The sequence below is a fragment of the Lissotriton vulgaris genome, chromosome 3_1, assembly GCF_964263255.1.
Source record: "Lissotriton vulgaris chromosome 3_1, aLisVul1.2, whole genome shotgun sequence".
Classification (NCBI taxonomy): domain Eukaryota; kingdom Metazoa; phylum Chordata; class Amphibia; order Caudata; family Salamandridae; genus Lissotriton; species Lissotriton vulgaris.
Window position 1 is genome coordinate 1,135,058,819 of NC_141689.1, and position 15,708 is coordinate 1,135,074,526.

The 15,708-nt window shown below is 42.8% G+C and overlaps 1 protein-coding gene across 1 annotated transcript in view; it reads right to left on the reverse strand.

Annotated features, from left to right (window-relative positions):
• The window catches only part of RRH (retinal pigment epithelium-derived rhodopsin homolog), a 182,596-nt gene that overhangs the window by 152,225 nt on the left and 14,663 nt on the right, over positions 1–15,708 (reverse strand). The window contains exon 2 of the mRNA XM_086963136.1: positions 7,611–7,801. Within this exon, the coding sequence (XP_086819262.1) occupies positions 7,611–7,801 (191 nt within the window). The remainder of the gene's footprint in view (positions 1–7,610; positions 7,802–15,708) is intronic.

The following is a 15,708-nucleotide window of genomic DNA, read 5'->3' on the forward strand; positions in this document are numbered from 1 at the left end:
TACAAGACCTCCTCTGATGTGTCTGTAAAATGTACCTTCTGTCCTGAGTTTTTGTCCTGAATATTGACCTTCGGTCCTGAATGTTTGTCCTAAATTTTGACCCTTTGTCTTGAATTTGGACGCTCACTGTTCTGAATTTGCACCATGCCAGTTGGTCACCCTAGCAGAATTGTAACTCTTTTTACATGGTGGGTACTTCAAACTCAAAGTTACAAACTACGTGCTTTTCGCTGCTCAGTGTTTGTCGGGAGATATTCATGCATGTTCAACATTTTGCCAGTCTTCAATTTTACCATGTTGTTGTTTTTGCAGCTTTTATTGCTCTGTTGTTGTATTAACAAGAAACCCTTTTTAGTGCCATTCGGTCAATGTCTTTCTCACTCAAGTGTTTGGTGCTTTATATCAAGCAAATGCCTACAGCAAAACCATTAATACAAAAATTTTAAATATTTCTGCAAATTTTGAGCTCATCTCTCTTCTTTCCAGCGTCTAGATGAAGTAAGTAATCTCAATTCGGTGAAGCTTGATAAAAAGGGTTTTATTGATACACAAACCGCCCCTACACGAAAACGTCTTTTTCTTCCAAGATCTTAGCAGCATCTGACAAACCGGCCACTGCTAGAACCGTAGAACCTAATATTACTTAATTTGAGCCAGTGGTTTCCAGTGCTCGACAAGGCACTAAATTGTGGGCCCCAGCAGTTCATTGCGGCACCGGGACTTAATTGCCGGAGCCTGCACTTATGACAACTGCCACATGGTGGTGCTGTTTATGAAATTTAAAGATGAGCAGAAAACAGTTTAGTGACCTCGACCAGTCTGAATTGTCACACTTATAGCAGTGTGATTGTTAGTAGTTGGGTTTGTACAGTGGCAATGTGTGGTGCAAACTGTATTATCCTCCTGACGAGGGCCCGGCACTTATTTTTTTACAAATTAAGCATTGACCTTCCTACCTGACATTATAAAGTACAACACTTACAAAACTAGACCTTATCTAACTGCAATATCACAGCTTTAATAAGAAGAATATAATATAGTGACCCACTTTCTGACAGGTTCTCACCATTGAGGTAGTGCAGATAGCACATTGCTGCTCCCTGTGCTGTGTGACCTCAGCTTAAGAAATTCGTAGTGTTAATGACTTCCTTCCACACCACCCACCATCCAATCCTTCTTCAATGCCTCGATGAATTCAGGGTCCAGACTGGCAATCCTGGTACCTGGCCGGAATTAATCAGTCATCATTTCCCAGTAGGGATGAATAACAAAGAACGGTTAGGAAGGGTTTCCGAGAGGGACACCATATCTCCCATGCCCCACTTTAATTATCACCTAAGAGGAGGGCCACTGAAATTATGTGGCAAGGGAAGACCAAATTAAGTGTCAGAGTTGACTAAATTATGCGGCAAGAAAAGACAAATTATGCGGGATTACGCAGCACATTTTCTGGTATCATTAGCTCATTATTTTGAAATTTTTACTTATGGTAACACTGTCTGGACAAAGATTTCACCTAATTATACCTGTTTAACAATCAATTTCAATAATAAGCAAATGAAAGATGAAGCCTTCCAAAGCAAGGGGTCACATGTCACAGTTTTAGTAACTTTTGATCCATATGAGCTGAAAACATGTTTTTTGCAAAAATCTGGAGAATATGCAGTAGTTGGCGGATTGTGTGGGGAATCTGTAATTGAGCAAGAAATGCTGCAGCCGTAGAATCACTTAATTCCTGTAGTCCTGCCTAAGAGCGCTGGCTGATGGATGTGAAATCAGGGCTGTCTTTAGCGCTGGTGGTGCCCAGTGCTACAATCTTTTTTGGCACCCTTCCGCTCCCCTACGTCCTCCTCCTCGGATTGCCTCACTACCACCCAGCAAAAGTGCCCCTCAGCTCACCATAGCCTCTCTCACATACACTTAATTAGTTTTAAAGTGCAGGTAAATGCTGGCTTCACTAATCCACTCAGCTATCCACATAAAATCCAGATCTGTTCTTTGCAGCAGGTATATCAATCCTCTGTGCTACTTTATGGGGGGTCAAAACTGCCACTGGCAAAACTTCAATCTCTCTCTAAGCAGGAACATAATCACAAGAGTTATCTTGAAATTTTTATTGCTGCCTGAAAGCTGAACTCACAAGAAACTCTGCAGCAGGTGCTTTTTATCCATAAATCATTGTTAAACACAGCACCCCTCCTGATGTTGGTGCCCACCTTCCAGATCATTTATCACTGACAGCCGGAACTATTAAATAGTCTTTATTTTAAATACTTTTTCTATTTCAATAGTCATTTTTGAAGAATTATCTTTACACAATTATGTACAAAAAATTACAACACAACCATATTTCTTAATGAAAACGAAAAAACAAAAATTCGACAATGTAGACTCATCTCATCAATCACATTCGCACAACTTCACTCACCCACAGACTTCCTACCACAATGGTGACATATCACACATATATGCAACTCATACAAACACCTTTGGTCTCCTTTCACCTTTGTCACTTTCGTGGAACAAAGTAACACACCTAACAACATACACTTTTGACTACCAATCTTTGTGCATTTAACCCAAATTGAAAAAACTTTCAATTTCAACACAACTTTACAAAATACACAACAACATTGACATTGAATAGAATGATTGTTTGGGAATGAACAACGCCAGGTCTACGCGTTTCAAACCCTCTGCAATGTTGTGTTCTCCTCAGGACCAAACCGTACATTTTTTTAAAACTCGAGATCTACTAATCTCCAATAAACGACTGATGCAGGTTTTTTTCCTAAAGAACAAAGTTGGGCGTGTCTCAAATCACAATGGTCAGCGCGGCTAGGTGGCAACATTTACGTGAAAAAAGTGCCAGTTGGTGACGGTTATACGTTCCGACCGAAAGCTGTAACCGAAAATGTGGTAATGCCGGTGGTGAAAAATTCACAGGCAAGAATTACGTGAAACCGCATGATACATGCACTAGCAGAAAAGGCCAGAATGCTGGAAGAAATGGTCGCAGCGTGATTGTTGAAAGTGACAGAAACTCCTAAAGACCCGAAGAAAAAAACACAAGCAGCAGGAGCATTGAAGTTCTGATAAATTACTACCACAGAATCACCTTGAAAGAAAGGTAACAGCAGAGACACTACCACCAAGTCTGAGAGACATTCCAAAGCTTCTTTAACTGAAGACTTATAACTGGTAACAGCGTCCTACAAAATGAAAACACACCAGCCCTGAGGAAGACCTTCTTTTATTACCCAGGTCCAAATACGAAGGTCGAAACGGTCGGCATACCCTTCACTTAATTCCCTACACTGCACATGGCCAAGAGTATCACTTGAACTTTTGAAAAAAAGAGTGTTAAGAAATTGATCAGGTGAACTAATTAACAGTGGTTTAATCACCACCAAGATATCCAAAAGTGTCCTCTGACCTTTATTTCACTTTTATGCACCATCTATAGATTGTAAAGATACAGTATCGAGGAGAAGTAGGGAATATCCCGGTACAGGAGTAACAAGCAGTAGGACTTGTTGTCAATGTGTAAAAGTTTTTGATTTATGCACTGTATATAGTCTTTGCACTTTGTTTTGTATTGTTGTACTGATATGCAAAAGACAAAAATATGTACCATATTTGAAGTATACTTATCAAAAACAAAAGAAAAAAATAATTAATCATGGAGTAAAGACCATATGTAAATGGATGTTTGTAGTACATATTGATTATTTAACAAGGAGATTAATTGATGATTTGCTTGTTGACCCACGCACTAGAACAAGTACGAGGAATTGAGTTCATTAGTGGAACGGTCCAGTAGGGATAAGTTTCTCCCTCCTTTTGAAAGAACGTTGAAAATTCATGGTCCTAGAGGTACTCTATTATACTTAACTAACAGAAAAGGCAACATCGAAAGTGCCGAGGATGAATACCATGTTTGTGCTAAAATTAATAGTAACTGGTGGTTATGGTGAAACGCAAACAAAGCTGCCGCTGATGAAAACAGTGTACAGTGAGCGCTTAGCTTCATGGTAGTATACTTTAGTGCCGGTTAACTATCTAAAACGCCGTGCTGAAGTTTAATAATTTACACGCTCAAGTAAAGAGCTTAATCGCTTGCGGGCTCAAGTGAAGAGTTTACCTGGATCCCGCCGGCTACGGCGAAACAAAGCATGGGAGTTAGTTGGTCCCGTAATTGCGTGTTCACGTTATAACGTAATTAAGGTGCCTTAGAGACGCGGTGATAAGTGGTGTTAAGAAACAGTTGTGTGCAATAAAGTTAGAAAACAGAATGAAGAAAAGGAAAAAGGGTTTACATAGTGTTGGAAATGGAACCAAGATATAGCATAGATAATCCAAATAACATATTAGACTGTACAGAACATGATACATAATAAAAGACAAAATCACAAATGTGTAGATGATGATTTAACAAGGGTATAAGCCCTTATGAAGTCTGAAAGCAAAACGTTTATATACTACACAAGCTGTTAAACCAAACTGTGGTGAATTAAAGGGCAAAATCACAAATAATGGAAATGATGTTAAAATTGCTTGAGTTGTGCATCATACAAAAAAGCAGCTGAAAGACAAATACACAAAACCACTCATCGGTCAAGTTAAAACAAGCATTGGCCGAGCGGCCATGAAAGTGATGAGGCAGTGAGACCGTCAAAGTTAAAGTGATCGCGGGCTATCCTGTGAGCGTTGCTCTTAATGAGCCATGACAAGAGAGAAAAGCCAGATGGCGACTCTGCTCGTAACTGTGCGCATAACTGCATGCTCTAGGCCAAACAAAAAGCTGTGGTTGACTTTTTAAAGCCCACTCACTAGATGTCTCGCCAGAGCAACGCATGAGCTGGCTCAGGCGAGACCTAAAAAAGGATTCCGTTCAAGGCACCACCTAATCCATCATGGGTTTAAGAATCAAGATCACTTTTCCTGCAAGAATTCAAGAAATACTAGTGTGATTTTACTCTTCTTTCCTTCTTCATACTTCTAAAAGTTAGGGTCAAGTTAGTGCCAGCTTCACTGTACATAATGCTTAATTAAAATAATAAAAATAGAAGGTGTGTGCAAGTGTGTGTCTATATAAATGCAGGAGCTGAAAGTTATTCTTATGATCCCACTGCTGGGGCTGCCGAATGCGGGTGTAGTCAAAATACAGGGCTGCCTAGTCTTGATTCCACCCTACACTTCTTGTCTCATTATCTCAAAATTGCAGGTTCTTCCTCTTCCTGCTTCATTTGTTTGTCATTGTTCTCCTTCTCTCTCTACCTCCTGGGTTCTGCCTTTTCTGATTCTCTCTTTCTTTTGATCTGATGTTAAAAATAGGTCCCGGTCCCCAAAAATGATGCCATTGTAAAGTTCCACTTCACAGCTGCACTAACACTCAATTTCACGAATGCCTAACAAGTGTTTATTTCGCAGGTATGCTTTTAGCAAAGGAGGAGCCAGAGATCCTACTTGAAAATGGAGTGCACCATATCCGATGTTATGCTAACGTTAAAATTCAATTCAATTAGTCTGAATTTCTTTTTATGAACACTGGCTTGTATTCGGTGCATTTTTATTTTCAGTGGGCTTTGCTCAAAATAAACCTTTTGATAACAAGGCTTAGCAATGACGACGAGTGCCCTGCAATAGTCAAAGTGCAATTGATACACTAGTGATCAGCTATGGATGTGTTTCCTCAAAGAAGATTATCGCTGGATCTGGGCAACAAACTGGTGGCCGACCTACAGCTTTGTATTTATAGAAACAGGTTATATACCTCTCAAAGAAGGAAGAAGAACTGAAGCAACAAAGGAATTGTAAGTTGAGTTCAGAAGTGATTAATGGAGAATCTATTTACATTCTATCAGTGGTAAATTTGTGAAAAAATAAGTGCAAGGGCTCTTGTTAGGAGGCCACTGCAGCTTGCACCACCCATTGACCCTACCAGCTGAGCTCTGCCCATGACAGTACCTACACAACCACTAACCACCACACTCCTACAAGTGTGACAATTCAGACTATTCAAGGCTCCCAAAGCTGTAAGAATGGCTTGGGTGGCAGGTAATCCTCATCCTAAATGTAGATTGAATTAATAAACAGCTGTTCTTGTGCTCAACACTAAATTAGACAAACAGTGCTACCATGTGGCAAACTGTTATAAATGCTTGTGTTAACAATTAAGGGCCAGATGTACGAAATCACGTGTTTGTGATTTCCTATTAGCAAATTTTAGCGATTCACAACAGTGTGTTTGACACTGTTAGCGATTCGCAGGAACTCGCAATGGACCTGCCTTATCAATATTCATGAGGCAGGTCGCAATTTGTCACCCCTTGTGAATGGCTACAGTCACAGGGATGGTGGCCTGCTAAGGTCAGCAATCGTGTCTGTGATTGCTCTTTAAATCAAGCAATATTTTTTTTGTAATGCAGCCTGTTTTCCTTAAAGGAAAAAGTGATGCACTTAATTGAAAAGCTGTCTCTTCATTTTGTAAGAGTAGACAGTGATTCGTGGGGCTACTGCCTGCTCTTAAAAAATGTTGGTGCCCTCATTCACAAAGGGGAAGGGGTCCCTTCCTGTATGCAAATGGGTTACCACAACTTGAAGTTGGTGGTAAATGCAAGTGCTTTGCGTCCTCATTCGCGTTCACAAAACATTTCTACATACCAGTGCTATCTGGTATTAGGAAGGGGCGCCCCAAACACGCCCCTTCCTAATGCTGAGTCGAAAAAGCAAAATGCGATTCGGTAACAAGTTACTAAGTCGCATTTTGCCTTCTGTACATGGCAAAAAGCATTTTACCGGTCACAAGCGACCAGTAAAATGCTTCATACATCTGGTCCTAAGTGCGGGATCCCAGCACCAGAAAATATAGACTCAAATTAAGCACTGCATTCTAGTCCCCTTCTTTACATTGCGACTAACAGTATTTCAATTGGTTCAAAGTAGAATGGTAGCAACAGATTTGTATAGATTAGTAAAATGAATGACTAAAACACGGGCACAAGGTATTTCAGCCATAGAAGAACAATTCTGAGAGTCGAGGTGTTGAATACTTACATTTGATTGAAGCTTTCAAATTGAAGGAGGTACCCGTCATGTGCTATATAGAACTGGCCACAAAAGCTAAATGGAATTACAGCTAATGGAGAATGCATGGGCACCATTCAAACAGAACTGTGATATACTCGACTCTGGCTCACCAACACTAGATGCAGCAGGCTTCTGAAGTGAGGCCCATGTTTCCAAGCCCTGATCAATCATAGGTTTACACAGGGATTGGAATCATATGTTCAGTGGTAACTGCTGCATCCCCTGTAATTTTCCCAAGGTAAATGTCAGCAGGTCAAACTTGCCAACATTTACAGGGTGGAAATGTCTGATTAACTGCATACAGATTTTGGTGCGGAAAACACCAACATGTGCAAGTTGTTCCCCATTTGGATGGAGACAATTTTGATAGCTGTTATCTTCCAAACCTCATAAATCCCGATCTCGAGGTATCAGTTTTTCTCAGGTGCAATGAATAACTCATTCCTCGTGGGTCCTTTCATAATATGAGTCTTAGTGTTGCATAGGTGTGACCTAAAGCATTCAAATCCCTCACTTACCTGGCATCCTGCATGTCCAAATTTCCAGCTTCCATGCAGGTCTGATGCCGCAGACATTGGGTATCCAATGCCACTGACTCCAATGTCAGTAAACGCCAGGTTAATAATGATCGCATTTGTCGCCGTGCGGAGTTCCTTATACTTCACAAAGATGCCAAGCACAATTATATTGCTAAGAAGACTTATCACTCCTATAAAGACACAAGCACACAACTTAAACTGTGGCAATTTTCATTTTAATGTTATTACAGTCAAATGAATATGGGGCAAGTAAGACATGATAGCCCTCACTCAACATGACAAATTCACCTTGACTTGAGTATTTATGCATTGTATTGTACTCCATTTTGTCTCTCTTTCTCATCAAACTAAAGTTTATTTAGTGTTATATGACAATGATCTATGGGCGTCTATAACAGTAAAAAGAAACAACACTCCAACTGGGTCCCAGAAGCAGGGCACTTCCCATAACTTGACTCATGCATGAAACATTTCAGATACAGTGACATCTACCATCCTATTAAAACAAACGAAGCAGTCATACAAACACATGGCAATGGAAAGGGCGGCCTTTAAGTAACTAAAAAACAACTACAGCAGTACAATAAAATCAGCAGGCAAGTGAGGAGCAGTGGTCATAATGAACAAGAGTCAGAAAGCACACTACATGGCTGATTCTATGTGTTTTCCAAGATCTACAAAGAGAACAACCTAGAATCCCCAGGCATATCTTCTTTATGTACGCTAACTGAAGTGGTATCAAAAGAAAATTTCTGTATTAGCTTTCCATATGTGGCCAACAGGCCTACACACTAATCTCGCTTTACTGGTGTTCAAACGTGACTTTCAGCAGGTCAAACTTTCCAACATTTACAGGGTGGAAATGTCTGATTAAGAACAGTGCATACAGATTTTGGTGCGGAAAACACTAAAATGTAGTGTTGAAGAGAGTCCTTTGTCTTCAATCAAATGTTATGATGCAAAAAAAATTTTAATGTATGATTTTTAAACGGTATAACAATTGTTTTAGTTTGAGTAAAATTAGAATAGGAATTACCATATGTATTAGAGTAGGATCAATTTTGAACATATGTTTAAAAGAAATGTGATGTTATAAATGTGATTATAATGATTTTAATTTTATGTCAATAACATTTTTGAGAGACATAAGAAATTCCAGTGTTTGTGCAGAAATAACTATCCGAGTCAAATTTGACCACTAGTAAAGTGAGATTAGTGTGTAGGCCTTTTGGTCGCAAATGGAAAGTCACGTTTGAACACCAGTAAAGCGAGATTAGTGTGTAGGCCTGTTGGCCACATATGGAAAGCTAATACAGAAAGGAATTTCTTTTGATACTGTTTGATACCCAGTCCTTTCTGGTTCTCTGAGAAACTCTCTTTTTGAAAGAAAGGTACGCTAACTGAAAACATATCTTGCTAGATAGAACAAAACCGAAACCATTTGTAAGAAACACTGCCTAAGCTACATTCAGGACATCAATTATGTACTAAACAAACTGAATGCTTTCTGCCCCCTTTCAACAGGTGTATTTACTGACAGCCATGGACGTGGTGTCCCTGTACCCCAACATTTCACACAAAGATGGGATGAAGGCTTGCAAAATGCTCTTGGAACTCAGAACCTTCTTGAATATTATGTAGCCGAGTGCATAGAACTGTCAGGACGTGGGGCTGAAAGTGCTTATTACTGTCATGTTGCATTTGTGCGCGAGGAACCACTACCTAGAGATCCTCTATGTAGAGTGCATTCCATCAATGGAAAGGACTGATGTCAGCACAGAAGGTGGATCCTGAGTGGACTGAGAACAGGCCATGTGGTAGAGCATCAGCAGTGAAGTATGTTTCCCAGCAAGTTACAGACTCACTCTCATTGACAGAGTGGCTCTCTGTGATATTCATGTATAACTTTCTATGTGGTGTTTGGGGTCTCGCTAGAAAAGTGTGCTATAATGTTGCTGCAGCTGGTTCTCGCTATGGGTGTTGGTTTCCAAGGGTGAAGGCTTCTAGATTTTGGATTATGGACATTTTGACTTTGAGAGAAGTATTCTAAAGTTGTGTATGAGTGGAAAACAAACTTTGAGCTATTGTATGCCTTTTTTTGAACTCTGAATACTGAGGCTATATGTTCTACTAATATTCCTGTGACAAAACAGGACTAATGGCCTGGTTTCAAGTTTGGCGGATGGGTTACTCCATCTCAAACATGACGGATATCCCACATGCTGTATTACAAGTACCATTTGATATCATTCACTTGTAATGCATCAGATGGGATACCTGTCATGCTTATGACTAACACTTCTGCCAAACTCTAAATCTGGTCCTAAATCTAAAGAGATATCTCATATGTATAAAAATGTTAATGCATGACTGTATACAGTATTAGAGAACCTGTTCTGGCAGTTTGGACTGGGTAGTTCCTACTGGAGCATGGTCAAGACTGGTTTGCATATAGCTGGGTCCAAACTGAGGTGGCATAGTGGGCATAAGAACAATGGGCCTGAATGCTACCCTGAGGGATTGCCAGTGGTTAGACAAATTGCAAACATGTCTCCTGTCACTTTTTCTGTATTTGATGTACCGCCCCAAATGGAAAGGGTATGCCCAGACCTGGGTCCCATGCTCACTGTACCACTGAAACCAGGCTACACCCGACTTATGGGCTCCAATCAGAGCGATACCGGTCTTGGGTTGTTTGTGTTACGGTCCATGGAGGACCTGTTCTGGCAGTTCAGGTTGAACTGTTCCTTCTGGAGCATGGTCAAGGCTGATTTGCATATGGCTGGGTCCAGACTGAAGTTGCATGGTGGCCAAAAGAACAATAGGTTGAAATGCCACCCTGAGCGATTGCCAGTGGTGAGACAAATTGCAAGCATTTCTCCTGTTACTTTTTGTGGGTTTGATATACTGAGATATTACCAAGGCATATTACTTCACAATTACGATTATGTTCACTGTTCCACTCGCAAATTACTTAGGTTGCCTCTTTGCCTTGTAGTCTACAATAACTGCCAGTCTCCCTTCACCCCAGATAGGACAATGCAGAGTGTTGAGTCTTTTCTCTCTTATACCATTCTCCTTCCAAAGCTTCTACTAGTGGTTCTCGTGTTCTAATACATGCGGTCATTGGTAGAGCTGGTGAGAAATGAAAAAGAATATCCCTTCCGTGGGATCTTGCACACAAGGTTAGTGGAAACCCCAAAAGAGTTCACCTTGATCCAAAACTATTTCACAATCAGAAATTATAGATATTCAATTTACTGGCAGCCCCATGGGGATCACGTTGCAGGTTGTGAACCTCTTCATAGTCCAACCAGAGAGTGATTCATTTCCACCGGTGACTACGGACCATTATGATACTCGTGCTTCATTGATGATATTCTTCGGATTCAGACTTTTGGAGAAGAGGACCTCGTACTTTTCCATGTGCGATTTAATGTCTTTTCCCCAACTTTCGAATTTAAACTTGCCTACAGTCCAGGATGTGTACATTTCATGGATCCCATTCCACCACTCTCACAATAAAAGACAACTGGTTACATCTCCATTATAAAACAAACCATCAGATTGAGCAAGCGCTTTGCATGCCGCAACATTTAGACAAGCATTATGATACAGCCAGATATGTTCAGACACATCATAGAAGGAAGAAAACATGAGTGCTTTGAGATCTAATTACATAAACCATGTGTAAAACCACAGAATTTTTCGGGGCAGCCTACAAAGCGAAAGAATTCTAAGCTTGGTCCCACCAGCCAGGGAGTTACAACCTTTTCTGTAGCAAGATGAAGAACTGGGAGAGTTATTCCAAGGCATGCTCCTATTTGCATTTTGACAGCCGTCCAACTAATTATTATATAAAACTAAGGGGCAGATTTACACTGCCCTTGAAACACTTTTGCGCCGCTGTTGCGTCATTTTTTGTGACACATCGGCGGCGTAAACAATGCATCAGGTTGCGCCACCTTTTAAAGCCCTGCGTGACATTATACTTGTGTCAGGTATAATGAATGTAGGGTGGGCGTTCCCACACATGAAAGCCTCATAGAAGAGACTCTGTGAAATCCACTTCTAGGACTCCACTGCGTCAAAAACTTACGTCTGTTCGGAGCAGGCGTAAGGAGTGATGCAGTGTAATAAGTATAGGCCTGCCCAAGCATTGCTGGAGTTGTCTCATGCTTGCGACACAACTCAAGCAACGCGCGACTTTTGCGCCGACAGATGCATCCGAATTTCCGACGGATCTGTCAATCCTTGTGAAATGGTGCGCTGTATAGTAAGTACGATTCAGAAAAGGGGGTGGTGATGGACAGAGTCTTCTGAATTAAGCAGAATACTCGTACCCAGTCAACAGATCAGGGCTTGATCCATCACCGTTTTTTAGCTCACTGCACCATCCCAGCTCAGAACCTGGCTACATGCAAATTAGTCTGTCCCTGTCCCAGTGCATCATGGGAACAGGGCAAACCAAACTACCAAGCCAATTCTTTTACTGGGAAGGAAACAAGCTTCCGGGGACCGGTTTCTGGCATTACAGCCGTCATCGGCCCAGCTTGCTTGAATCCTGATGGTGCAATGAGCAAGGGACTCACATCTGAGTATACCCTTCCACGCTTATGGTGGACAAAACGATTCAGAAAAGGGGGTGGTGATGGACAGAGTCTTCTGAATTAAGCAGAATACTCCTACCCAGTCAACATATCAGGGCTTGATCCATCACCGTTTTTTAGCTCACTGCACCATCCCAGCTCAGAACCTGGCTACATTCAAATTAGTCTGTCCCTGTCCCAGTGCATCATGGGAACAGGGCAAACCAAACTACCAAGCCAATTCTTTTACTGGGAAGGAAACAAGCTTCCGGGGACCGGTTTCTGGCATTACAGCCGTCATCGGCCCGGCTTGCTTGAATCCTGATGGTGCAATGAGCAAGGGACTCACATCTGAGTATACCCTTCCACGCTTATGGTGGACAAAACGATTCAGAAAAGGGGGTGGTGATGGACAGAGTCTTCTGAATTAAGCAGAATACTCCTACCCAGTCAACAGATCAGGGCTTGATCCATCACCGTTTTTAGCTCACTGCACCATCCCAGCTCAGAACCTGGCTACATGCAAATTAGTCTGTCCCTGTCCCAGTGCATCATGGGAACAGGGCAAACCAAACTACCAAGCCAATTATTTTACTGGGAAGGAAACAAGCTTCCGGGGACCGGTTTCTGGCATTACAGCCGTCATCAGCCCGGCTTGCTTGAATCCTGATGGTGCAATGAGCAAGGGACTCACATCTGAGTATACCCTTCCACGCTTATGTGGACAAAACGATTCAGAAAAGGGGGTGGTGATGGACAGAGTCTTCTGAATTAAGCAGAATACTCCTACCCAGTCAACAGATCAGGGCTTGATCCATCACCGTTTTTTAGCTCACTGCACCATCCCAGCTCAGAACCTGGCAACATGCAAATTAGTCTGTCCCTGTCCCAGTGCATCATGGGAACAGGGCAAACCAAACTACCAAGCCAATTCTTTTACTGGGAAGGAAACAAGCTTCCGGGGACCGGTTTCTGGCATTACAGCCGTCATCGGCCCGGCTTGCTTGAATCCTGATGGTGCAATGAGCAAGGGACTCACATCTGAGTATACCCTTCCACGCTTATGGTGGACAAACCGATTCAGAAAAGGGGGTGGTGATGGACAGAGTCTTCTGAATTAAGCAGAATACTCCTACCCAGTCAACAGATCAGGGCTTGATCCATCACCGTTTTTTAGCTCACTGCACCATCCCAGCTCAGAACCTGGCTACATGCAAATTAGTCTGTCCCTGTCCCGGTGCATCACGGGAACAGGGCAAACCAAACTACCAAGCCAATTCTTTTCCTGGGAAGGAAACAAGCTTCCGGGGACCAGTTCCTGGCATTACAGCCGTCATCGGCCCGGCTTGCTTGAATCCCGATGGTGCAATGAGCAAGGGACTCACATCTGAGTATACCCTTCCACGCTTATGGTGGACAAAACGATTCAGAAAAGGGGGTGGTGATGGACAGAGTCTTCTGAATTAAGCAGAATACTCCTACCCAGTCAACAGATCAGGGCTTGATCCATCACGGTTTTTAGCTCACTGCACCATCCCAGCTCAGAACCTGGCTACATGCAAATTAGTCTGTCCCTGTCCCAGTGCATCATGGGAACAGGGCAAACCAAACTACCAAGCCAATTATTTTACTGGGAAGGAAACAAGCTTCCGGGGACCGGTTTCTGGCATTACAGCCGTCATCAGCCCGGCTTGCTTGAATCCTGATGGTGCAATGAGCAAGGGACTCACATCTGAGTATACCCTTCCACGCTTATGGTGGACAAAACGATTCAGAAAAGGGGGTGGTGATGGACAGAGTCTTCTGAATTAAGCAGAATACTCCTACCCAGTCAACAGATCAGGGCTTGATCCATCACCGTTTTTTAGCTCACTGCACCATCCCAGCTCAGAACCTGGCTACATGCAAATTAGTCTGTCCCTGTCCCAGTGCATCATGGGAACAGGGCAAACCAAACTACCAAGCCAATTCTTTTACTGGGAAGGAAACAAGCTTCCGGGGACCGGTTTCTGGCATTACAGCCGTCATCGGCCCAGCTTGCTTGAATCCTGATGGTGCAATGAGCAAGGGACTCACATCTGAGTATACCCTTCCACGCTTATGGTGGACAAAACGATTCAGAAAAGGGGGTGGTGATGGACAGAGTCTTCTGAATTAAGCAGAATACTCCTACCCAGTCAACATATCAGGGCTTGATCCATCACCGTTTTTTAGCTCACTGCACCATCCCAGCTCAGAACCTGGCTACATTCAAATTAGTCTGTCCCTGTCCCAGTGCCTCATGGGAACAGGGCAAACCAAACTACCAAGCCAATTCTTTGACTGGGAAGGAAACAAGCTTCCGGGGACCGGTTTCTGGCATTACAGCCGTCATCGGCCCGGCTTGCTTGAATCCTGATGGTGCAATGAGCAAGGGACTCACATCTGAGTATACCCTTCCACGCTTATGGTGGACAAAACGATTCAGAAAAGGGGGTGGTGATGGACAGAGTCTTCTGAATTAAGCAGAATACTCCTACCCAGTCAACAGATCAGGGCTTGATCCATCACCGTTTTTAGCTCACTGCACCATCCCAGCTCAGAACCTGGCTACATGCAAATTAGTCTGTCCCTGTCCCAGTGCATCATGGGAACAGGGCAAACCAAACTACCAAGCCAATTATTTTACTGGGAAGGAAACAAGCTTCCGGGGACCGGTTTCTGGCATTACAGCCGTCATCAGCCCGGCTTGCTTGAATCCTGATGGTGCAATGAGCAAGGGACTCACATCTGAGTATACCCTTCCACGCTTATGTGGACAAAATGATTCAGAAAAGGGGGTGGTGATGGACAGAGTCTTCTGAATTAAGCAGAATACTCCTACCCAGTCAACAGATCAGGGCTTGATCCATCACCGTTTTTTAGCTCACTGCACCATCCCAGCTCAGAACCTGGCAACATGCAAATTAGTCTGTCCCTGTCCCAGTGCATCATGGGAACAGGGCAAACCAAACTACCAAGCCAATTCTTTTACTGGGAAGGAAACAAGCTTCCGGGGACCGGTTTCTGGCATTACAGCCGTCATCGGCCCGGCTTGCTTGAATCCTGATGGTGCAATGAGCAAGGGACTCACATCTGAGTATACCCTTCCACGCTTATGGTGGACAAACCGATTCAGAAAAGGGGGTGGTGATGGACAGAGTCTTCTGAATTAAGCAGAATACTCCTACCCAGTCAACAGATCAGGGCTTGATCCATCACCGTTTTTTAGCTCACTGCACCATCCCAGCTCAGAACCTGGCTACATGCAAATTAGTCTGTCCCTGTCCCGGTGCATCACGGGAACAGGGCAAACCAAACTACCAAGCCAATTCTTTTCCTGGGAAGGAAACAAGCTTCCGGGGACCAGTTCCTGGCATTACAGCCGTCATCGGCCCGGCTTGCTTGAATCCCGATGGTGCAATGAGCAAGGGACTCACATCTGAGTATACCCTTCCACGCTTATGGTG